Here is a 24,397-nt window from a genome sequence, read left to right on the forward strand (position 1 = left end):
AAGGTTGTCTTTCAAATATTAATTAATTCCACTGACTATACTTCCTGGTCTTTCTTGAAACTGTACCTGCAGAACAGACTGAATACATGAACTTATTGTAACAGGGTGATGATGCAACCTAGATATGCAGACACAGAATTTGACCTTTTGGTATAATGTTGCTGATTGTGATCATTTTTTGTTGCATACCCGAGGTAAAAATATGACCCTAGCATAAATAAAGCTTTGGGAAATAAATATAGGAAAAATAAAAGTACACCAAGAAAACATATATAAATACATTTAGAGATGAATAAGAACATGCCAGTGCCTGTTCATGGCTGACATATACTATGCAAACATGTGGACATAGTGTTATGGCTGAACAGCGTGTACATTAAAATCTAAAGTAAACAAAAATAGTTTCTCATTTTAAGAAGTAGTATACCAACAAGCTTATCAGGCTAATTACCTATGCTAATGCTAACAGGCTAAAATTATCTTATGAACACTTTTTTCCTGCACTAATCTTTTAAATAATTCTAACTGATTTGTTTTCTAAAGGAAACACCTGGTAAAGGTTCTATAGTGTGAGTGAGGTGAGTGTACTTGCAGTCTGTCTTTTTTCACAATTGTTTTCACAAATGTAGTGATACAGTAATGTCCATGAGTTTAAATCAAAAAAGTTTAAACTCATATAAATAAGCCATGTGTGTGTGTGGCTATTCTTTCATATATCAAACATAAACTATGCTCATAGACAGGATTTTTTTTTAAAAAAAGTCAGACTGTATGACCTTGACCTACAGAGCTCACATTCACAACACAAGTCTGGATTGTCCTCAGGGCAATAGAGCCCTCTGGTGGAGTGTCCTTCCTATTACACATACATAAGTAACTCAACTTTTATAGAAATCAGTGATTATTCTTTCATTGTGTGCAATAAAGGTATGCAACCAAAGCAAAGAAAGTATTTAAAAAAACATGTAGCTATTAACTTGCATGCTTATTTTGAAGGTAACAGTTTAATACTTGATTATTATTGCAGTTGTCATACACAGTAAGGATCATTATTCAGGAGGAGCTTTTAAGTAATAAATCAATGAATCACATCTGGACATGTTAAACTATTATTCAGCTTATTTAAAAAGGCAGTCCTTTCCACAATACTCATTTGATACTGGAACACAACACACAGTATAAGACAGCACATTGCTAAAACTTACCCTACAATATTCTCACAGGGAGGCTGTGTTTGTTAGTGATAATATTTGTTGTGTTAATTAATTGAAAACTCATTATTTTGCAGTATCAAGATCATGTTACTTTATAAGCTTTTGACACCTTGCATTAAATGCACACTTCTTCATTTTCGCTGCCAAATAGCTTTAGATGTGAAAGGCATCCTGCTGAATACTATCAAACAATTAATAAGAAATAAATATGTAGCACATCAATCACAATGTAATTGCACTTTCGGGATATTGTTAAAAAAAATAACCTTCATTTCTAAAACAACACACTGAAAGACAGCCATTAAGAAAGCCGGAGTCTGAAAAAATGTTTCCGAACAAAATGTAACATCAAAGTTGGAAAAGAATAAAAACTGTTATACACACATCTTTTTTACCACATGACCTTTTCCTTTGGTAAATTTTCATATTGCACACAGTTTTGTGATCATGCTCTTTTCCACATTTGACAGTACAGTAAAAGCATGTCAGTGTTTCTGCTTAGAAGTTGATCAGCATCTGTGTCACTGTCAGCAGTGTCAGTGAGAACAATACCAGTGTGCTCACTGTGGACTGAGGAGGACTGCCTGATGTTACCTCTACAATATTAGAAAAAGCAGATGATTTAGTCACTTAAATACCCACTATATTCAATAGGATTATTAGATCATTAATACAGTAACTTACCTGCAGAGGCGCTGCCTGGTATTACATTCAGGGTGGAAGAGCTGCTGGTAAGTTCTTTGTTGAAGTCTGAAGTTGCTGTGGATGATTGTGGGACTGAGTTTTTACTATCGAACACAAGAATGAGCTCAGGAATCACTGATCCACTCCTACAGGGACAAAAAGAGAAAGCAAAAGTTTAAAGCATAAAAATATGAAATTATGATAAATATATTAAAATTATGATTGACCGAAATTGATTTTTACCTGAATGCCCTGAGAATGGCACGAAGGAATTTTGTGCCATAAAGCTTTCTAGCCGCTTTGTTTACCTGCAACACAATGTTATTGTCAAATATTCACAAGTATTCACATAAAATGTTTATTCCCAAGAATAGCGAGATTAAGAGATTAAAATCTGTCAATACATGTTCATTTGAAAGGACCGTAATTTTTTCCTTGGTGAAAACATATTGTTATATAAGTACATATTGTGACATCTTACCTCTTCGAGCACTTTTGCAGCTAAAGTCTTATAAGCAGTGGAGGTTGAGTCATTGAGCTCTTGTGTAAATGTTTGGTTGAGACTAAACTTGAGGAAGAGAGTTCCCTCAGTGGGTGTGGGTGGATCTGTTCCTGGAGTGGTTGTGGTGGTTGCAGCAGTTGTAGTGGTCGTGGTAGTTGAAGGAGGATTTGTGGCAACAGTTGTGGCTGTGGTCACATTTGGGGCTGCAGTTGTGGCTGTAGTTGGGGCTGCGGTCACATTTGGGGCTACGGTTGTGGCTGTAGTTGGGGCTGCGGTCACATTTGGGGCTACGGTTGTGGCTGTAGTTGGGGCTGCGGTCACATTTGGGGCTACGGTTGTGGCTGTAGTTGGGGCTGCGGTCACATTTGGGGCTACGGTTGTGGCTGTAGTTGGGGCTGCGGTCACATTTGGGGCTACGGTTGTGGCTGTAGTTGGGGCTGCGGTCACATTTGGGGCTACGGTTGTGGCTGTAGTTGGGGCTGCGGTCACATTTGGGGCTACGGTTGTGGCTGTAGTTGGGACTGTGGTCACATTTGGGGCTGCGGTCACATTTGGGGCTGCTGTTACAGTTGTGGATGCAGTTGTGACTGCGGTTGTATTGGATCCGGCTGTGAAAGCAGTAGAAGCAGAAGCCAAACCAATGGAGCATCAACAAATATGCAATGCAACATGTATGTAATTCAATGAATTAATACCAAAAATATTTAAGTAAATCATAAAAAGGTGGCAGAGTTTGCATGAGCAATCATAATAAAAATTTTTTTATATTCCTGTCAATCCAGTAAGTGTCATTTCTACTCACCAGCTGGGGTTGTAGAAGCTGCAGGTGTGGTTGGATTTTCAGTTGGTTGCAATACTGAAAGTTACAGTTACAACATATGTCATTCTTTTGTTTTTTTTTAAACATGTTAATGCCATGTTATATTTAGCATGTGTCTGCAATGATCCTGTACTTAAATGTGATCAATGATATGAAGTCTTACCTTCAGCAGTAATGGATGAATTGCTCACAGAGAGGTTTAAGTTTTCATTGGATACAGCAGTCTGCAAAGTTTCGACTACAGAACTGGTATTTGGTGTGTCTGTATCATTGCTGAAGATCAGTTCAGCATCTACCACAACAGATCCTTGCCTGGAACAGACATGTTTAAGATAATTATGCTTTCATTTTATTTGGAATTTGTCCATTACTGACAAGTTAAGTGAAGCTAGTTTTATCAGTTCATGAAAAATGGTATGGTACAGTATAAAATGTTTTGATAGAGAATATCATAACAGAAAAATGCAACACTTTATTACTATGAGTAAAAGTTGGTATAATAATATTTTTTAATAATATAATGTGAAACAATGTTTAATACCTGAAACGCCTGACGACACAACGACGGAACCTGGATCCAAATCTTTTTGAATAGACCTGAGTGAGCTGTGAATGAAGTTTTTGAAAAAAAATATTTATTTATATTTAATAGAATGATTTTTAGGCTGTTCAAAATCCTATTAGCCATCACATCACAGTGAATAAAACCCTGGTTTCACTACAGGTGCCAACATTTTATCCACTTTCAGATTCTCAAGGAAAACTTCTTCATCGAAATGTCTAACAAAAATTTTTTTTTAACAACCTTAACAACCTGGGGTTACTTTTTTTCATTGTTTAAACTGTTGTTTCTTTACATTTAAAATAAAATGAGTCATTTCCTAAAAATTGTCTCTTACCCACCAAATATATAAAAAAGTTGCTGTCATTACAGGTCAAAGTTTTATCTATATAATCCCACAATCTCAAGGAAACTTAATAGACTAAAGATTTATTGAATAAATAGTGACTACAATTGTAACAAGGATTGGGTACAAATGTTAAAAATGAAAAGAAACACATCTGATAACTTACCACTGTGATTACTTTATCTGATAGTTCTTTGAACTCTTTTGAAGATGTGTCTGTAAGTGCTGCTATGAAGTTTTGAATCAGCTTAAATCCCAAAAAGATTGTTTTCTCTTGTGGTGGGGCAGTTGTTGTGGTTGTGGTTGTGGTTGCTGTTGTTGTTGTAGCTGCAAAAAAGTCAGAAAAGGCACAATGTCAACAAAAACTGAAGTTACACTAACAGCAGGTATGTGGTAAAGACATGCAAAGCAATGTGATGGTGTTGCTGTACATGAAAGATGATTGGTTAAATAAATGGCAGAAAATGCTGGCAAATAGTGTTTTTGTATTCATTACCTGCCAATGATGTAGGGGTTAGCGGAGGCGGTGAGGTGGCATTGACAGATGGTGAGATGGTGTTGACTGGTGGTGAGGTTGCATTGACTGGTGGTGAGGTTATGTTGAGTGGTGGTGAGGTTGTGTTGAATGGTGGGGTTGTGTTGAGGGTTGTTATGTTGACTGGTGGTGAGGTTGCGTTGACCAGTGGTGAGGTTGCGTTGAGTGATTGTAATGTTGTACTGACTGTTGGTGTTGTAACATTTAGCAGTGGTGGTGCTGTCATGTTGATTTGTGGAGAGGTTGCATTACCTGGTAACCCTGTAGTTTCGTTGACTGGTGGTGAGATTGTGTTGACTGGTGGTGAGGTTGCATTGACAGGTGGTGAGGTTACATTGACAGGTGGTGATGTTGCATTGACAGGTGGTGAGGTTGCATTGACAGGTGGTGATGTTGCATTGACAGGTGGTGATGTTGCATTGACAGGTGGTGATGTTGCATTGACAGGTGGTGATGTTGCATTGACAGGTGGTGAGGTTGCATTGACAGGTGGTGATGTTGCATTGACAGGTGGTGAGGTTGCATTGACAGGTGGCGAGGTTGTGATAACTGGTGGTCAAATTAAATAAGACAGTTATTTAAGTAAAGCATAAAATGTGCCAAAGTTTGCATGAGCAAACATTAACATGTTTTTATATTACTGTCAATCCATTAAGTGTAAGTTAACTGGTTGTGCAATGCTTCTCACCAGCTGGGGTTGTAGAAGCTGCAGGTGTGGTTGGATTTTCAGTTGGTTGCAACACTGAAAGTTACAGTTACAACATATGTCATTCTTTTGTTTTTTAAATACGATATGTCATGCTATATTTAGCATGTGTCTGCAATACTCCTGTACTTAAATGTGATCAATGATATGAAGTCTTACCTTCAGCAGTAATGGATGAATTGCTCACAGAGAGGTTAAAGTTTGCACTGGATACAGCAGTCTGCAAAGTTTCGACTACAGAACTGGTATTTGGTGTGTCTGTATCATTGCTGAAGATCAGTTCAGCATCTACCACAACAGATCCTTGCCTGGAACAGACATGTTTAAGATAATTATGCTTTCATTTTATTTGGAATTTGTCCATTACTGACAAGTTAAGTGAAGCTAGTTTTATCAGTTCATGAAAAATGGTATGGTACAGTATAAAATATTTTGATAGAGAATATCATAACAGAAAAATGCAACACTTTATTACTATGAGTAAAAGTTGGTATAATAATATTTTTGAAACAATGTTTAATACCTGAAACGCCTGACGACACAACGACGGAACCTGGATCCAAATCTTTTTGAATAGACCTGAGTGAGCTGTGAATGAAGTTTTTGAAAAAAAATATTTATTTATATTTAATAGAATGATTTTTAGGCTGTTCAATATCCTATTAGCCATCACATCAGAGTGAATAATACCCTGGTTTCACTACAGGTGCTATTTTATCCTGTTTCAGATTCTCAAGGAAAACTTCTTCATCAAAATGTCTATCAACAAAACATTTTTAACAACCTTAACATTGCTGGGGTTACTTTTTTTCTAGTTGTTTAAACTGTTGTTTCTTTACATTTAAGATAAAATGAGTCATTTCCTGATAGATTGTCTCTTACCCACCAAATATAAAAAAAGTTGCTGTCATTACAGGTCAAAGTTTTATCTATATAATCCCACAATCTCAATGAAAACTCATTTGACTAAAGATCTATTGAATGAATAGTTAATACAATTGTAACAAGGATTGGGTACAGATGTTAAAAATGAAAAGAAACACATCTGATAACTTACCGCTGTGATTACTTTATCTGATAGTTCTTTGAACTCTTTTGAAGATGTGTCTGCAAGTGCTTCTATGAAGTTTTGAATCAGCTTAAATCCCAAAATGATTGTTTTCTCTTGTGGTGGGGCAGTTGTTGTTGTGGTTGTAGCTGCAAAAAAGTCAGAAAAGGCACTGTGTCAACAAAAACTGAAGTTACACTAACAGCAGGTATGTGGTAAAGACATGCAAAGCAATGTGATGGTGTTGCTGTACATGAAAGATGATTGGTTAAATAAATGGTAGAAAATGTTGTCATATATTGTTTTTGTATCCATTACCTGCCAATGCTGTAGTGGTTAGCAGAGGCGGTGAAGTGGCATTGACAGATGGTGAGATGGTGGTGATGGGTGGTGAAGTTGCATTTACTGGTGGTGAGGTTGTGTTGAGTGGTGGTGAGCTTGTGTTGAGTGGTGGTGAGCTTGTGTTGAGGGTTGTTGTTATGTTGACCAGTGGGGAGGTAGAGTTGATGGGTGGTGAGGTTGCATTGAGTGATTGTAATGTTGTATTGACTGTTGGTGTTGTAACATTTAGCAGTGGTGGTGCTGTCATGTTGATTTGTGGAGAGGTTGCATTACCTAGTTGCCCCATAGTTACATTGACTGGTGGTGAGATTGTGTTGAGTGGTGTTGAGGTTGCGTTGAGTGGTGGTGGGGTTGTGTTGAATGGTGCTGAGGTTGCGCTGACTGGTGGTGAGGTTGTGTTGAGTGGTTGCAATGTTGTATTGACTGTTGTAACATTTAGCAGTGGTGGTGCTGTCATGTTGATTTGTGGAGAGGTTGCATTACCTGGTAGTCCCGTAGATACGTTGAGTGGTGGTGAGGTTGTGTTGAGTGGTGGTGAGGTTGTGTTGAGTGGTGGTGAGGTTGCATTACTTGGTAGCCCTGTAGTTATGTTGACTGGTGGTGAGGTTGTGTTGACCGGTGGTGAGGTTGCGTTGAGTAGTGGTGGGGTTGTGTTGAATGGTGCTGAGGTTGTGTTGAGTGGTGGTGAGGTTGCGCTGAATGGTGAGGTTGTGTTGAGGGTTGTTGTTATGTTGACCGGTGGTGACGTGGTGTTGATGGGTGGTGAGGTTGCGTTGAGGGTTGTTGTTATGTTGACCGGTGGTGACGTGGTGTTGATGGGTGGTGAGGTTGCGTTGAGTGGTTGTAATGTTGTATTGGACTGCAGTGGTGGTGCTGTCATGTTGATTTGTGGAGAGGTTGCATTACCTGGTAACCCTGTAGTTTCGTTGACTGGTGGTCCTGTAGTCACATTGACTGTAGGTAAGGTTGGGGCTGCGGTCACGTTTAGGGCTGCGGTCACATTTGGGGCTGCGGATACAGTTGTGGATGCAGTTGTGGCTGCAGTTGTATTGGGTCCTGATGTGAAAGCAGTAGAAGCAGAAGCCAAACAAATGGAGCATCAATAAATATTGCAATGCAACTTGTATTTAATTCAATAAATTAACAAAAATATTTAAGTAAAGCATGAAAGGTGGCAGTGTTTGCATGAGCAATCCTAAACATATTTCTATATTTCTGTCAATCCATTAAGTGTAAGTTAACTGGTTGTGCAATGCTTCTCACCAGCTGGGGTTGTAGAAGTTGCAGGTGTGGTTGGAACTTCAGTTGGTGGCAACACAACTGAAAGTTACAGTTACAACACATGTCATTCTTTTGTTTTTTAAATATGTTAATGCCATGCTATATTTAGCATGTGTCTGCAATACTCCTTTACTCAAATGTGATCAATAATATGAAGTCTTACCTTCAACAGTAATGGATGATGTAGTGACAGGGAGGGTAATGTTTGAGTTGGATACAGCAGTCTTCAAAGTGTCACTTACAGAACTGGCATTTGGTAGGGTTGTCACATTGTTAAAGATCAGCTCAGCATCTACCGCAATAGATCCTTGTCTGGAAAGCCAAATGTTTAAGGTAATATTATGCTTTGTTTTTTTCATCTGTTCATAAAATTGTAGGTCTTGAAAATCAGGCTTCATAATACAAAGTAATATTTCATACCTGAAACCTTTGATGACAGTCCGATTGAAGCTTTCTCCATATTGTTTTGAATACACCTGATCGAGCTGTGAATCATTTAAATAGGATAAGTAAGTTTAATATAGTTTCACGATCTATTTAATAAATAGTTAATACAATATTAACAAGGACTGAGAAGAGACGTCAAAAATGAAAAGAAAGAAGAAAAGAAACACATCTGATAACTTACCACTGTGGCTACTTTGCTTTCTAGTTCTCTGAACTCTGAAGAACTTTTATTTGAAAGTGCTTCTGTGAAGGTTTGATTCATCTTAAATCCCAAAGAAATTTTAGGCTCTCGTTTTGGGGCAGCGGTTGTTGTAGTTGTAGCTGCAAAAAGACAGCAAAATATGCTGTGTCAACAGATACTGGAATTCCACTTAATGGCAGGTACATAGTAAAGACATGCAAGGTGCTGACAAGGTAATGTGTAGGTGTTGCTGTCTTTGTACCTGAAAGATGTTAATGTTACATTTACTCATTGTTAAATTGTAAAAATGGTCACACAAATAACAAGACTGCAGTAAAATAGTGGTTGTGGGAAAATATTTATTACCTGGCAAAGGCGTAGTGATTGGTGTTGGTGGTGATGATGTTGCATTGACTTGTGGTGATGTTGCATTGATGGTTGGTGTGGTGACACTGGGTGGTGCCGCTGTTACGTTAACTTGTGGTGAGGTTGCATTACCTGGTGGTCCTGTAGTCACATTGACAGGTGGAGAGGTTGCATTGAAGAGTGGTGTGGTGATATTGAATGGTGGTTGTGGTGTTGTCATGTTGAATGGTGGTGAAGTTGCATTGGCTGGTGGTGAGGTTGTGTTGAGTGGTGTTGTCATGTTGACTGGAGGTGTTGTCATGTTGACTGGTGGTGAAGTTGCATTGAGTGCTTGTAATGTTGTATTGACTGTTGGTGTTGTAACATTTAGCAGTTGTGGTGCTGTCATGTTGAGTGGTGGAGAGGTATTACCTGGTACCCTTGTAGTCTCATTGACTGGTGGTGAGATTGTGTTGACTGGTGGTGAGGTTGTGTTGACTGGTGGTGATGTTGTGTTGACTGGTGGCGAGATTGTGTTGACTTGTGATGATGTTGCATTGACTTGTGGTGATGTTGCATTGATGGTTGGTGTGGTGACACTGGGTGGTGCCGCTGTTATGTTAACTTGTGGTGAGGTTGCATTACCTGGTGGTCCTGTAGTCACATTGACAGGTGGAGAGGTTGCATTGAAGAGTGGTGTGGTGATATTGAATGGTGGTTGTGGTGTTGTCATGTTGAATGGTGGCGAAGTTGCATTGGCTGGTGGTGAGGTTGTGTTGAGTGGTGTTGTCATGTTGACTGGAGGTGTTGTCATGTTGACTGGTGGTGAAGTTGCATTGAGTGCTTGTAATGTTGTATTGACTGTTGGTGTTGTAACATTTAGCAGTTGTGGTGCTGTCATGTTGAGTGGTGGAGAGGTTGTATTACCTGGTACCCTTGTAGTCTCATTGACTGGTGGTGAGATTGTGTTGACTGGTGGTGAGGTTGTGTTGACTGGTGGCGAGATTGTGTTGACTGGTGGTGAGGTTGCATTGACGGGTGGTGAGGTTGCATTGACTGGTGGTGAGGTTGTGGTGACTTGTGGTGAGGTTGCATTGACAGGTGGTGAGGTTGCATTGACTGGTGGTGAGGTTGTGGTGACTTGTGGTGAGGTTGCATTGACTGGTGGTGAGGTTGTGATAACTGGTGGTCAAATTAAATAAGATAGTTATTTAAGCATAGAAGGCAACAGAGTTTGCATGAACAATCATTAATATATTTCTATATTTCTGTCAATCCATTAAGTGTAAGTTAACTGGTTGTGCCATGCTTCTCACCAGCTGGGGTTGTAGAAGTTGCAGGTGTGGTTGGAACTTCAGTTAGTGGCAACACAACTGAAAGTTACAGTTACAACGCATGTCATTCTTTTGTTTTTTTAAACATGTTAATGCTATGCTATATTTAGCATGTGTCTGCAATACTTCTTTACTCAAATGTGATCAATAATATGAAGTCTTACCTGCAGCAGTAATGGATGATGCGGTGACAGGGAGGGTAATGTTTGCATTGGATACAGCAGTCTTCAAAGTGTCACTTACAGAACTGGCATTTGGTAGGGCTGTCACGGTGTTGAAGATCAGCTCAGCATCTACCACAATAGATCCTTGGCTGGAAAGATAAATGTTTAAGATAATGTTATGCTTTGTTTTTATTTGAAATTTGGCAGCGACAACTTAAGTGAAACTAGTTTCATCTGTTCATAAAATTGTATGTCTTGAAAATCAGGCTTCATAATATGAAGTAATATTTCATACCTGAAACCTTTGATGACAGTCCGATTGAAGCTCTCTCCATATTGTTTTGAATACACCTGATCGAGCTGTGAATCATTTAAATAGGATAAGTAAGTTTAATATAGTTTCACGATCTATTTAATAAATAGTTAATACAATATTAACAATGACTGAGAAGCGTAACTTACCGCTGTGGCTACTTGGCTTTCTAGTTCTCTGAACTGTGATGAACTTTTATTTGAAAGTGCTTCTGTGAAGTTTTGATCCATCTTAAATCCCAAAGAAATTTTAGGCTCTTGTTTTGGGGCAGCTGTTGTTGTGGTTGTAGCTGCAAAGAGACAGCAAAATATGCTGTGTTAACAAATACTGAAGTTCCACTTAATGACAGATACATAGTAAAGACATGCAAGGTGCTGACAAGGTAATGTGTAGGTGTTGCTGTCTTTGTACCTGAAAGATGTTAATTTTACATTTACTCATTGTTAAATTGAAAAAATGGTCACACAAATAACAAGACTGCAGTAAAATAGTGGTTGTGGGAAAATATTTATTACCTGGCAAAGGCGTAGTGATTGGCGTTGGTGGTAATGATGTTGCATTGACTTGTGGTGATGTTGCATTGATGGGTGGTGTGGAGACACTGAGTGGTGTTGCTGTTACGTTAACTTGTGGTGAGGTTGCATTACCTGGTGGTCCTGTAGTCACATTGACAAGTGGAGAGGTTGCATTGAAGAGTGGTGTGGTGATATTGAATGGTGGTTGTGGTGTTGTCATGTTGAATGGTGGTGAGGTGACATTGATGGGTGGTGGGGTTGTGTTGACTGGTGGTGCTGTTGTCATGTTGAATGGTGGCGAAGTTGCATTGGCTGGTGGTGAGGTTGTGTTGAGTGGTGTTGTCATGTTGACTGGAGGTGTTGTCATGTTGACTGGTGGTGAAGTTGCATTGAGTGCTTGTAATGTTGTATTGACTGTTGGTGTTGTAACATTTAGCAGTTGTGGTGCTGTCATGTTGAGTGGTGGAGAGGTTGTATTACCTGGTACCCTTGTAGTCTCATTGACTGGTGGTGAGATTGTGTTGACTGGTGGTGAGGTTGTGTTGACTGGTGGCGAGATTGTGTTGACTGGTGGTGAGGTTGCATTGACGGGTGGTGAGGTTGCATTGACTGGTGGTGAGGTTGTGGTGACTTGTGGTGAGGTTGCATTGACAGGTGGTGAGGTTGCATTGACTGGTGGTGAGGTTGTGGTGACTTGTGGTGAGGTTGCATTGACGGGTGGTGAGGTTGCATTGACTGGTGGTGAGGTTGTGGTGACTTGTGGTGAGGTTGCATTGACTGGTGGTGAGGTTGTGATAACTGGTGGTCAAATTAAATAAGATAGTTATTTAAGCATAGAAGGCAACAGAGTTTGCATGAACAATCATTAATATATTTCTATATTTCTGTCAATCCATTAAGTGTAAGTTAACTGGTTGTGCCATGCTTCTCACCAGCTGGGGTTGTAGAAGTTGCAGGTGTGGTTGGAACTTCAGTTAGTGGCAACACAACTGAAAGTTACAGTTACAACGCATGTCATTCTTTTGTTTTTTTAAACATGTTAATGCTATGCTATATTTAGCATGTGTCTGCAATACTTCTTTACTCAAATGTGATCAATAATATGAAGTCTTACCTGCAGCAGTAATGGATGATGCGGTGACAGGGAGGGTAATGTTTGCATTGGATACAGCAGTCTTCAAAGTGTCACTTACAGAACTGGCATTTGGTAGGGCTGTCACGGTGTTGAAGATCAGCTCAGCATCTACCACAATAGATCCTTGGCTGGAAAGATAAATGTTTAAGATAATGTTATGCTTTGTTTTTATTTGGAATTTGGCAGCGACAACTTAAGTGAAACTAGTTTCATCTGTTCATAAAATTGTATGTCTTGAAAATCAGGCTTCATAATATGAAGTAATATTTCATACCTGAAACCTTTGATGACAGTCCGATTGAAGCTCTCTCCATATTGTTTTGAATACACCTGATCGAGCTGTGAATCATTTAAATAGGATAAGTAAGTTTAATATAGTTTCACGATCTATTTAATAAATAGTTAATACAATATTAACAATGACTGAGAAGCGTAACTTACCGCTGTGGCTACTTGGCTTTCTAGTTCTCTGAACTGTGATGAACTTTTATTTGAAAGTGCTTCTGTGAAGTTTTGATCCATCTTAAATCCCAAAGAAATTTTAGGCTCTTGTTTTGGGGCAGCTGTTGTTGTGGTTGTAGCTGCAAAGAGACAGCAAAATATGCTGTGTTAACAAATACTGAAGTTCCACTTAATGACAGATACATAGTAAAGACATGCAAGGTGCTGACAAGGTAATGTGTAGGTGTTGCTGCCTTTGTACCTGAAAGATGTTAATTTTACATTTACTCATTGTTAAATTGAAAAAATGGTCACACAAATAACAAGACTGCAGTAAAATAGTGGTTGTGGGAAAATATTTATTACCTGGCAAAGGCGTAGTGATTGGTGTTGGTGGTAATGATGTTGCATTGACTTGTGGTGATGTTGCATTGATGGGTGGTGTGGAGACACTGAGTGGTGTTGCTGTTACGTTAACTTGTGGTGAGGTTGCATTACCTGGTGGTCCTGTAGTCACATTGACAAGTGGAGAGGTTGCATTGAAGAGTGGTGTGGTGATATTGAATGGTGGTTGTGGTGTTGTCATGTTGAATGGTGGTGAGGTGACATTGATGGGTGGTGGGGTTGTGTTGACTGGTGGTGCTGCTGTCATGTTGACTGGTGGTGAAGTTGCATTGGTTGGTGGTGAGGTTGCGTTGAGTGGTGTTGTCATGTTGATTGGATGTGTTGTCATGTTGACTGGTGGTAAGGTTGCATTGAGTGGTGGTGAGGTTGCGTTGAGTGCTTGTAATGTATTGACTGTTGGTGTTGTAACATTTAGCAGTTGTGGTGCTGTCATGTTGATTGGTGGAGAAGTTGTATTACCTGGTACCCTTGTAGTCTCATTGACTGGTGGTGAGATTGTGTTGACTGGTGGTGAGGTTGCATTGACTGGTGGTGAGGTGGCATTGACTGGTGGTGAGGTTGCATTGAGTGGTGGTGAGGTTGCATCAACTGGTGGTGTGGAGACACTGAGTGGTGTTGCTGTTGTCAAGTTGACTGGTGGTGAGGGTGCTGTGGTGACACTGGGTGGTGCCGCTGTTATGTTAACTTGTGGTGAGGTTGCATTACCTGCTGGTCCTGTAGTCACATTGACAGGTGGAGAGGTTGCATTGAAGAGTGGTGTGGTGATATTGAATGGTGGTTGTGGTGTTGTCATGTTGAATGGTGGTGAGGTGACATTGATGGGTGGTGGGGTTGTGTTGACTGGTGGTGCTGCTGTCATGTTGACTGGTGGTGAAGTTGCATTGGCTGGTGGTGAGGTTGCGTTGAGTGGTGTTGTCATGTTGATTGGAGGTGTTGTCATGTTGACTGGTGGTAAGGTTGCATTGAGTGGTGGTGAGGTTGCGTTGAGTGCTTGTAATGTTGTATTGACTGTTGATGTTGTAACATTTAGCAGTTGTGGTGCTGTCATGTTGAATGGTGGAGAGGTTGTATTACCTGGTAACCCTGTAGTTTCGTTGACTGGTGGTGAGATTGTGTTGACTGGTGGTGAGGTTGCATTGACTGGTGGTGAGGTTGTGATAACTGGTGGTCAAATTAAATAAGACAGTTATTTAAGTAAAGCATAAAAGTTGGCAGAGTTTGCATGAGCAATCCTAAACATATTTCTATATTCCTGTCAATCCATTAAGTGTAAGCTAACTGGTTGTGCAATGCTTCTCACCAGCTGGGGTTGTATGCATTATCTGGTGGTGCTGTAGTCACATTCACTTGTGAGGTTGTGGTGACTGGTGGTAAGGTTGATGTGATTTCATGAAATAAATTAGTTAATTAAATTAGACCTAAAGGTGACATAATAAGTACAAGTATTTATGAAAGAATAAAAACTATTGAAGCAATGTGTTGTTGCTGTCAGAACCTAAAAGATGATAATGTTTCATTTGTTCATTGTTAAGATGCTGATGTAAATGATACAATGGCAGTGAATGGCAGGTAAGGTTGTATTGACTGATAATGAAGTCATATTACCTGGTTGTGCAGTTGTGCTGGCTGGCAAGGTTGCGTTGAGGTGAGACGGTGTTGTTCCATTGATTGATGGTGTAGTCACGTTAAATAGTGGTGAAGTTTCATTGAGTGATGGTGTAGTTATGTTGTGAGCTGTTGTGGTTGCAAAATTGACAAGAGAAAGAACACACAGAGTAAACTTATTATTACTAAGGTTAAAAAGGTACGGTGTGCAGCAGCATTTATTGATGTAAGTGTGATCCCAGTGTTTCATTGATGGTAATGAAGTTTCAGTAAGTACTAAGACAATTACAACAAATGCAGTGACATAGTAGGTAGGTGTGGCACGGGTTCCATTTCCAAGCAATGTCATTGTGCTGGGTGAAGTTGGTGAGGTTGTGTCAGGTGGTGTTGACTGGTGATGTTACTGCACTGACTAATGGCATTGTTACATTTATTGGTAGTGAAGTAATGTTACCTTGTGGTGTGGTTACATTGACTGGTAATGACGTCATGCTGCCTGATGATGAGGTTGTGCAAAGTGGTGGTGTAGTTATGTTAGAGAGTGTGGTTACATTGAGTGGTGACAAGGTTGTGTCAGTCAGGGGTATGGTTGCATTCGCGTATTATGATTATTGTCAGTGTTACGTTGAGTAGTGGTAAAGTTGTGTCAACTGATATGTAGCCATGTTGACTGGGGTGTTGTTTTACAGAATGGTGCTGCAGTCCTGGTGGTTGTTGAATGTTTGGAGACAAATTGTGATGACTGGTTGAGTGGTTACGAAAATTGGTGTTGTGGTGGCTTTAAGTGGTGGTGTAGTAATCTTGACTGCAGGTGTTGACCTGCACCAAGGTTACATTGAATAGTGGTGAATTCACATAAACTAGTGGTTTGGTTGCATTGATTAGTGCCAAAGTCATGTTACCTAGCAGTGTGGTTGTGTTTATAGGTGGTGTAGTCATAATAAAAGGTGGTGAAGTCATGTTACCTGGTAGTGTGGTTGCATTCACTGGTGATAATGTCGTGTTGAGTGGTGCTGAGGTTGCATTGGTAGGTGGTGTAGTCATGTTGATGTGGACTGTAGTAATGTTGACTGGTAACATGGTTGTGTGGGTGGGGGATGAGGTTGCGTCGATAGGTGGCATAGTCATATTCATGGGGAGTGCAGTTACACTGACTGGTGATGTTGCATATATTGTGGTTAAATTCACTGGTGACAATGTCATGTTGACTGGTGCTGAGGTTGCGTTGGTGGATAGTGTAGTAATGTTGAATGGCAATGTAGTTGTACTGGCAGGGGGTGTGGTGACGTCTGGTGACGATGTTGCGTTAAGTGATGGTGTAGTCATGTTGAGCACAGGTGTTGCTGCATTGACTGGTGGCATTGTTACATTGATTTGTGGTGATGTCATGTTACCCAGCAGTGTGGTTGTGTTTATGGGTGGTGTAGACATGTAAAAAGGTAGTGTAGTTGCATTGACTGATAACATCATGTTGTATGGTACTGAAGTTGAATTAGTGGGTGTAATGTTGACTGCTGATGAGGTGGCATTGAGAGGGAGTGTGGTTTCGTTGGGTGATGGTGTAGTCATAACACCTGCAGGTGTTGTGGCATTGACAGAGGGTGTTGTTGCATTGATTGACAGTGAAGTCATGTTGAGTGGTGCTAAGGCTGCATTGGCGGGTAGTGTATTCATGTTGATGTTGACTGGTGGCGATGTTGCATTGATGGGGGCTGTCGTTGCATTGAGTGATGGTGTAGTCCTATTGAGCACAGGTGTTGCTGCACTGACTAGTGGCGTGATTTGTGGTGATGTTATGATATCTAGTTGTGTAGTTGAATTAAGTGGTGCTGCCGTCACATTGAGTGGTGGTGTGATTGCATTGTTTAGCGGTGTTGTGATATTGCCTAGCAGTGTAGTTGAATTAATCGGCGGTGTTGTCATGTTCAAAGGTTGTATGGTTGCATTGATTGGCGGCATAGTCATATTGGCAGGAAGTGTGGTTGAACTGAGTGGTGTTGTTACATTGATTGCTGGTAAAGTAATGTTACCTGGTGCTGAGGTCGTGCTGGCAAATGGTGTTGTTATGTTGTGTGCTGTCGAGGTTTCGTTGCCGGCCGGTGTGGTCAAATTGCCTGTTGTTGAAGTTTCGTTGGCAGATGGCGTTGTTATGTTGTGTACAGTTGAAGTTTGGTTGGCGGCCGGTGTTGTCAAATTACCTGTTGTTGAAGTTTCGTTGGCGGCTGGTGTTGTCAAATTGCCTGTTGTTGAGGTTTCGTTGGCGGCTGGCGTTGTTATGTTGTGTGCCATTAAGTTTTCCTTGCCGGCCGGTGTAGTCAAATTGCCTGTTGTTGAGGTTTCGTTGGCGGCTGGCGTTGTTATGTTGTGTACCGTTGAAGTTTCGTTGGCGGCCGGTGTTGTCAAATTGCCTGTTGTTGAGGTTTCGTTGGCGGCTGGCGTTGTTATATTGTGTGCCGTTGAGGTTTCATTGCCGGCCGGTGTAGTCAAATTGCCTGTTGTTGAGTTTTCGTTGGCGGTTGGTGTTGTTATGTTGGGTTCTGTTGTGGATTCGTTGACAGCCGGTATCGGTGTAGAGTTGACTGTTGCTGTGGTTTCATTGGTTGCTGTTGTATTTACACTGGCAGACCCTAATAAAAAGTAATAACAAAGTTTGTGCCGATAACCCAGTATACACAAAGTGCATTTCACAAAGAAAGAACTTTAGATTGAAAAATAACAAATCATGTACAGTAAAATATCAAACCAGAGGAAATTAAAAATGCTGAACAAAAATCTTACTGTCTGCAAGAGAATTACAGAAACCAACATTTGAATTTTTATTTTAGCCTAATGTATTGAAAACCTCAATGATTTCATTTAGTTAAATCTTCACCCTGTTTTATTGTTTGAGCTTATTACTCTGTTTGTTCCACCCGGTACCTGTATCATAACTGCCCTCTGGTGGTGTGTGTTGTGCATTACAGGACTTCTTTTTTTTTTTCAATGTTGTATTACAACTCCTACCCTACCTAAAGGATTTCTATATGGTATGATATACCTTTACAGTCCAAACTCTCCTTACAAATTTAGACTAAACTAAGACATTTTATAATGAATATAATTGTCTCTTGGCCAAAATAAATGACTCTTATTTGTGACAAGATAAGATAAGCCACTATAACTATCACGTGATAGTTCTGTGATAGTGGAATGTTTATTTCTGGATTCTAAATCTGGATCCTTCCATCTTTCATGTACTCACTTTATTTGATTTAGAATTAAACTTCTCATGACTCCATAGAGATTATGTTACCTGTTGTGTTAGTTGCAGCAGATGTTCCCACTAGTCCTGTTGAGCAAAATATTCTTATTGATCAAATCTGAATTCTGAATATTTCAGAATACAATGTTTATAAAAAGCATACATTTGCAGATAGATAGACAGACAGACAGACAGACAGATAGATAGACAGACAGATATATAGATGCACACACTCCAACAAATTACCTGCTAATAGAAGCAGAAATAGGAGACGTTCCATTCTGTGTGTCTTTTTCCTGTGAAATTAATGTCACAATAAGTACATTTTCACACGCAGAACACAATACACACACTTAAGGATTTCACTTCACATGCATGTTACTGGCATGACATAATTCAAATTCAATTAAAATCCGGTGTTCTATAATAATGCAACTCAAATATAAAAGACCAAAGTGCTTTTGACTCAATGACTGTAGTTGCACCAAATGTTAATATTTGTCATGTTTTTTTTCTTAAAAGATGTCTTAACACTTCCAAGGTTTCCAGTTTCCATCTCAATAGGCTGCTTTCATATCATATTCATAGGGAAATTATTGTTACATAATAAGAAATGGTATATTTGTATTATTTGATTGTAATCTCTACTTGGATTAGGTTGGATAGGTTTATTTTTCCTTTTTATTTTGTTTTAATTCATTATAATTGCTATCTTTGTAAATCCCTTTGTAACTTTGATTTTAAAAAAGTACTCTACAAATAAAGATAATTATTATTAAACTTTGTTGCACTTGCTTCTTCTCCAATTAAAAGCGATTTTTAATTTGTAAGTCAAGTCACCTGAGATGAGTTATGTCACCTATTATCAATCATTTCCAGCTGATGGATGCTCATAAAGTCACCACACCCTGAGAAGCCAACTGGTGCAATCCATCAGTGTAAATACAAAGCACACATCAGGTACTCATACACGGTTGACTGATCTCTGTAGCGAAATATTCTTTTTGTTTCCTTGTCAAGACATCAAGTGCCATGCAAATACCAAGGAAGGGTGAGGACCGGGCAAGTTATAAGAAAAAAATGTAGAACTCAGACTAATAACATCTATCTTAGCCTAATTCACATCATTTTTTGTTAACACATTCTGAAAGTTAATCCATATGGAACTGCCGGGATATTTGGCAGACTGATGTCTCTGTAGACAGCAACTTTTTGTTTTCTCTTTTTTCGTGATGTATCAGGGTCAGCCTCCTCACACACAAAGGCACAGGAACTAAATGCAAGTAAGCTGGTAGTAGAAGGTAAATCTGCTTTGACAAGTGATTCAAATTCAACTTTTAATATAATATAATATGATATCATAAATACAATTAAATGCACCAACAAATGTGTCATATGTTGATAAGCCACAATCTCTTTTTTCTCAACTTTTTGAAAAAAATTTGAAAAAACAATCAACCAAAAAAAGACTCAAAATTAGAAATCAGTTCAATTTAAATTTACTGAGGCAGGAGAGAATCCCAAAATACTAAATCAGTGATTCACTGATGCTTTTTTTTCAAAGCACACACAAATCGGAATTCAATTGTAAAATAAATTAGTGTGATGTAAAATCTTTTTTTTTTTTGCGTTTAGTACTTGGTGTACATTTGTATTCTGTGATATTTATTGTAAAATAAATAAATGAATAAATAAAACTTACCCCTAGTGGAGTCCAACTGTGCAGCAATATTCTTTTTACAGCAGGATCAGAAGACAACTGACACCTTATCTCCCCAAGTGAAAAATGGAAGTGAAGAGGTGTGAGTGGCTGGGGTTTTTCTGAGCAGGACAAGAAAATCTTGCTTTTTAAATGTATGACACAACTTGCAAGACTCGTTTTGCTGTAGAATGATCTGACGCTTAAGGCAAAATGTAAAACAAAAAGAGGGGGGCGTTGTTATTCCAAACATTTCTGTGGCGTCACAAGGGTTTCAACCACTTGTGCCAGCTTAGATTTGTCAAAACTTATTATTTACGCTCGACTGTGAGACTGAAATTTTAAATGATATTTTTGATTTTTCATAATAACGATGATGAGCCGCAGCAGGTTTCGATCGCCCGGTGAATCTACAAATGATACAAGTCCCGCTGGTTTCCTGCTCTTTATCATTTACATTATGAGTTTTACAAAAATATTTAAATAATTAAGGGGGTGACTGCTTCGAGTGACAGTGTGTGTCAGGTTACGTACTTCCTTTTGACATTGTGTTTCTGATTCCATGGCTGACCACTCACTTCAGCTCCGCTCACCCTCCACCTCTTTGCCACTCTTTGAAATAACCAGGGTTTAAACGGACACGACACGAACAAGGCAATGGTCACGCACAAGAAACTCAGAACAACAGCCTTTTCAGAAACTACAACATTTGTGCCAAAATCAGTGCATCAAAACACATTCTACCCTTATAATGTAAGAGCACAAACACAAAAGATACACACACTTGACACACACATATGGACTAGACACACATTCACAATTTTAAGTTCACACTGTGAACTTCAAGTGCTGTGGTAGGGCTTCCACACGCTGCCATTTGTTGCCGTGACATTACAGTTGACAAAAAAGACAAACAATACATGACAGAGTGTGAACAGAAATGCTACATACTCTTGGTATGTTTTTACATTGTAAGGCAGGTACTTTAGTTATATGAAGAGATGTGCAGGCTTAATCCTACCAGATAGTGTTGTTTTAGCAAGTCGTGCACTCATGAAAAGTAACAATAGCAAATTGTCACAGTGAAAACAAATATGCAGCCGCCTTTGAGCTCACACCATATGGCTACTGTAGTTCAATGTATTCCTTGAATGGATCATTAGACTACAGTATAGGCTGTGAACTCAATGGGGAAAATGAAAAAAAAAACATCAAGTTTCTCTATGTTGTAACTCCAGATTCGAACAGCACTACAAAATTGTGCACAGACTATTCACACACTGCTATTGTTAAGCAGTGTGTGAACAGACCAGTGTTTTTGTTTTGGTTCCAGTACCTGAATGACTGATACAGCTCACATTGCTACATGTTTATCCATGCTTGATGCTTTCTACCTTTATTGCTCCCATATCGCAGTAAAATCCTTTTAATTGAGAGTCTAGCTACCCTAATTTAACTAGTGCTGAAAGACCTTTGAGAAAGTAATACGGACCTGACCTTTGTTGTAAGCTTGGCATTCTAGGAAAAATTACGTGTCATGGTTCTACGAGATGGCATCTCCGTCCGTCAGATCAGGTGCAGACCACAACTGTATATCATCCCTTTTTTTTAACGTACAGCAGTTTTTGACTGTACAATTGCAAAGGTTTCTGGCTTGAGGCCCTGCACAAATTCCATTCTGACACACGTCTACAGTCCAAAGGCAGATATAGGTTCCCACACCTAAGGACTGCAGTTTACAAATTCATCTAATACAAGTTTTTGAACCCGAGAAATTAAGTTCCTTAACTTTAAACTAAGACTCAACTTTATTTTTTATAAAATAACACTATAGATTAATGTTTCAAGATGATGAAAAACTCTTTAAAAAACTATATTTTTGATTTGGATTTTGTTCCTGGTGTTACATACGTTGGGATGATACTGAGCAAGAAGGGAAGAGACATGAGTGGCAGTGTGGCACATAAACACGCTATGGAAGATAAGGACAAAAGAAGTTTCCAAAGTGAATGCTGCTGATTCATGAGTCGTGTCTTTCCCCTTACTGCTGTAGGAGGAAGTTATTTAGAAGATGTGCTGGATTCTTTTACTGCAAAATAGATTTTCCTGGTGGAGATTCATGTGACAGTAACACTTGTTCAATTGCTTCTATTTCTATTCCTATAAAGGGTAGATTGGGGTACGATCAAAGTGTAACTTACTGTATTTATCTTTATAGAAATAAGAAATCTAAACTTAAACAATCTGTACACTGTATGTGATTTAAAAGAGATGTAGTGTTACATATGTTTTCAATTGTCTACTCTGTCTCTGTAGTTTCTAAGAGAGGGGTTTGTGATGTTATTTGGTTTGTTTGTAGGAATACCAAAATGTCACATTAAAATTGAGGTGTTTAACAAGAGGGCCTTTTGTAGTAGACAGGGTGTGGTGCTGGCACTGAAAACGTCAGGCTTCTCTTCCTTTAACAAAAAAACAGGTTTGACTACATTGCACTGTAAAAAAAAAAAAAAAAAAAAAAAAAAAAAAAAAAAGTTAGCCAATGGGTAACAAATCTACCTATTTCCTCTTATGGTACAACCCATTCACATGATGCACAGACTAGGTAGACGAAACAAAAAATAAAAATAAGAACAGCTGAGAACCTGCAGGTTGTTATGATGTTATAGACAAAAAAATAGATAAAAAAAAAACAAAACAAAAGCTTTTGCTCCTAAATGAACCGGGTAATTTGAGCCCTTACATGTAGGATATTCAGTCTAAAAAAAATCATAGTAAATTTTTGTTAACCCCTTCATAAAAAGTGCTTTAGTACTTGGTGGCAAAAACGTTGGCAATCACAGAGGTCAGAAGTTTCTTGTAGTTTGCAGTTTTGCTGACATGCTCGGAAAGCTATTTAGTCTTGGCCATAGTGAAGAGTTTGGAATGTGGATTGATTGATTGCTTCTGTGGACAGGTGTCTTTTACAGTTTTTTCTGATTGCTTAAGCACATTTCTGTAACTATTGGCTATTTGTGCAAAACTCTACACACAAATAAAAAAACCTTACACCAAATCAGCAAAACATTGTAGATCTTTTGCAAAAGCTAATACATCTTGCTTAACTCTTCAAACCTTTGTAAAAATGGTATTTTTGTACCACACAGTTAACACAAACCACCATATTACTAAGCACACAATGTGCCAACTACACACTGATGGTATTAACTGAAAACACATCTGGCTTTTGCTTTCTCTGTGCACAAGGTCTGTCCATGTGAGGTCAAACTTTTGTCATAAATAGTTCTATAGAAACACAGGGATTCAAATTTCAAGTATGAATGTTTATTCACACACATCAAAACAAACACTAGAAAACATACAATTTCACTGAAAGAGAGAGAGAGAGAGAAAATCAGTCTCATTGTCTCTCTGGGTCCGGCCACAGAATTTCATCAACATCACATGCAATGTCTTCTAGTCCAAGGCACCGGGGAACATGTCTCCTGGAGTGCCGTATCCAGGCCTGACATGATGCCTGGTCCATATCCTCGCATGCCTCCTTCCAGATGCTGGATGTCTAGCAATTCTATGGAGTAACAGTTTCAGTTTTACATGTACAGTATTGATGTTTTTCTCATTAGAGAAAAACTTAGAGTGAAGGAACTGTACTAACCCATTCTCATCAATATGTCCTCATGATGCTTGCTATATTGTAGCGGCTCAGGCTGAACCCGTTGTCCAGCTTCCCTCAGGGTCATTCCATGATTGATCACATGATCCACTATTGTAGCTCCGATGACATCAGTAATTCTATTTCTTCTTACCCTTCCTCCTTCCTCTTCACCTCCTCTTCCTCTTCCTCTTCCTCCTGCTTCCTCATGTCCTCATCCTCCTCTAATTCTCTCTCTTCTCAGTCTTCTTCTCCCTCCATAGTTCTCCACACTGAAGCTTACCTGTGTCTTATTTACAGAGCTCATGCTGATTGCAAAGTGAACTAATGATGTAAAACTGTTCTCACATGTGACAGTGTAGCCAGACAGTTGGCAAAATAGTGTAAATACCAGCCATAAATGTGTGTAGTTTTACTAGGAGTGTGTTGATCATTTGGAAGTTGTGTGTAAAGCAGTGAGTTGTGTTTACAGTTCAGCAAAAAGAGTGCTGTGAAGTTTATTATATTTATACAATTGCAAATTGTGTGTTACAAAAGTGCAAATTGAGTGTAAAGCAGTTTTTTTGCTTTTAGTTTTGCAAACTCAGTGAGTGATTTTGCTAAAACTATTAATAGTTTTAGAAATTGTGCTATAAGAATCATTGTTAGTGTTTAAGCAATCAGAAAAAACTGTAAACAGGTAACGAGCTGAGAGGGCTCCCACTGTCAGCTCCTTACCTGTATAAAATACACCTGGAAGCCAGACGTCTTGCTGATTGATAGGAGATCAAACTTTTATTTCATTTATGGACATGTGAATTTATGTATAACTTTATGTATAACCAACCCAGCACTATATACAAGTACAGATAACAAGAAAGGTGTCACACTTCGGGGGCTCTTG

The 24,397-nt window shown here is 39.1% G+C and overlaps 1 protein-coding gene and 2 long non-coding RNA genes across 17 annotated transcripts; 2 read left to right on the forward strand and 1 right to left on the reverse strand.

Annotated features, from left to right (window-relative positions):
* Positions 1 to 985: 985 nt before the first annotated feature.
* Positions 986 to 19,979, reverse strand: LOC114441293 (mucin-5AC-like). 10 transcript variants are annotated; one of them, XM_028414139.1, is made up of 41 exons: positions 19,869 to 19,979; positions 18,413 to 18,462; positions 18,218 to 18,253; positions 16,956 to 17,552; positions 14,926 to 15,054; positions 14,395 to 14,481; positions 13,780 to 14,034; positions 13,282 to 13,422; positions 12,916 to 13,055; positions 12,749 to 12,813; positions 12,454 to 12,602; positions 12,272 to 12,328; positions 11,820 to 12,137; positions 11,340 to 11,480; positions 10,974 to 11,113; positions 10,807 to 10,871; positions 10,512 to 10,660; positions 10,330 to 10,386; positions 9,941 to 10,195; positions 9,446 to 9,667; positions 9,035 to 9,340; positions 8,669 to 8,808; positions 8,461 to 8,525; positions 8,204 to 8,352; positions 8,023 to 8,079; positions 7,640 to 7,815; positions 6,736 to 7,216; positions 6,427 to 6,566; positions 5,893 to 5,957; positions 5,529 to 5,677; positions 5,352 to 5,405; positions 4,916 to 5,212; positions 4,625 to 4,849; positions 4,295 to 4,455; positions 3,762 to 3,826; positions 3,384 to 3,532; positions 3,203 to 3,256; positions 2,380 to 3,008; positions 2,142 to 2,206; positions 1,899 to 2,044; positions 986 to 1,810 (listed from the first exon to the last, which is right to left on the reverse strand). In XM_028414139.1, the coding sequence occupies exons 2-41, from the start codon at positions 18,444 to 18,446 to the stop codon at positions 1,713 to 1,715; spliced, it is 6,708 nt and encodes a 2,235-aa protein (XP_028269940.1). In that variant the 5' UTR covers positions 18,447 to 18,462; positions 19,869 to 19,979; the 3' UTR covers positions 986 to 1,712. The 10 variants fall into 10 exon arrangements, with proteins under 10 accessions (XP_028269940.1, XP_028269949.1, XP_028269930.1 ...); XM_028414148.1 differs by having other exon boundaries at positions 4,625 to 5,212; positions 6,736 to 7,032; positions 7,666 to 7,815; XM_028414129.1 differs by having other exon boundaries at positions 4,625 to 5,212; positions 6,736 to 7,182; positions 7,666 to 7,815.
* On the forward strand, positions 4,677 to 11,900 carry LOC114441336 (uncharacterized). 6 transcript variants are annotated; one of them, XR_003671259.1, is made up of 7 exons: positions 4,677 to 4,722; positions 7,068 to 7,130; positions 7,278 to 7,319; positions 7,449 to 7,466; positions 7,527 to 7,599; positions 10,115 to 10,185; positions 11,855 to 11,900. It is a non-coding gene; the product is annotated as an uncharacterized LOC114441336 (long non-coding RNA). The 6 variants fall into 6 exon arrangements; XR_003671255.1 differs by having other exon boundaries at positions 4,691 to 4,743; XR_003671257.1 differs by having other exon boundaries at positions 4,691 to 4,743; positions 7,299 to 7,385; positions 7,428 to 7,466.
* LOC114441356 (uncharacterized) lies at positions 14,188 to 14,634 on the forward strand. The gene is made up of 3 exons (XR_003671262.1): positions 14,188 to 14,221; positions 14,430 to 14,484; positions 14,624 to 14,634. It is a non-coding gene; the product is annotated as an uncharacterized LOC114441356 (long non-coding RNA).
* Positions 19,980 to 24,397: the final 4,418 nt, after the last annotated feature.

Source organism: Parambassis ranga, chromosome 1 (genome assembly GCF_900634625.1).
Source record: "Parambassis ranga chromosome 1, fParRan2.1, whole genome shotgun sequence".
Lineage (NCBI taxonomy): Eukaryota > Metazoa > Chordata > Actinopteri > Ambassidae > Parambassis > Parambassis ranga.

Coding starts and splice junctions, on each gene's coding strand:
- LOC114441293 (XM_028414129.1), bottom strand. CDS start 18,446: ATGGAACGTCTCCTATTTCTGCTTCTATTAGCAG. Junction 14,035..14,394: donor CGAAACTACAGGGTTACCAG/GTAATACAACCT, acceptor ATGTGACTACAG/GACCAGCAGGTAATGCAACC. Junction 5,406..5,528: donor TTCATCCATTACTGCTGAAG/GTAAGACTTCAT, acceptor TGTAACTTTCAG/TGTTGCAACCAACTGAAAAT.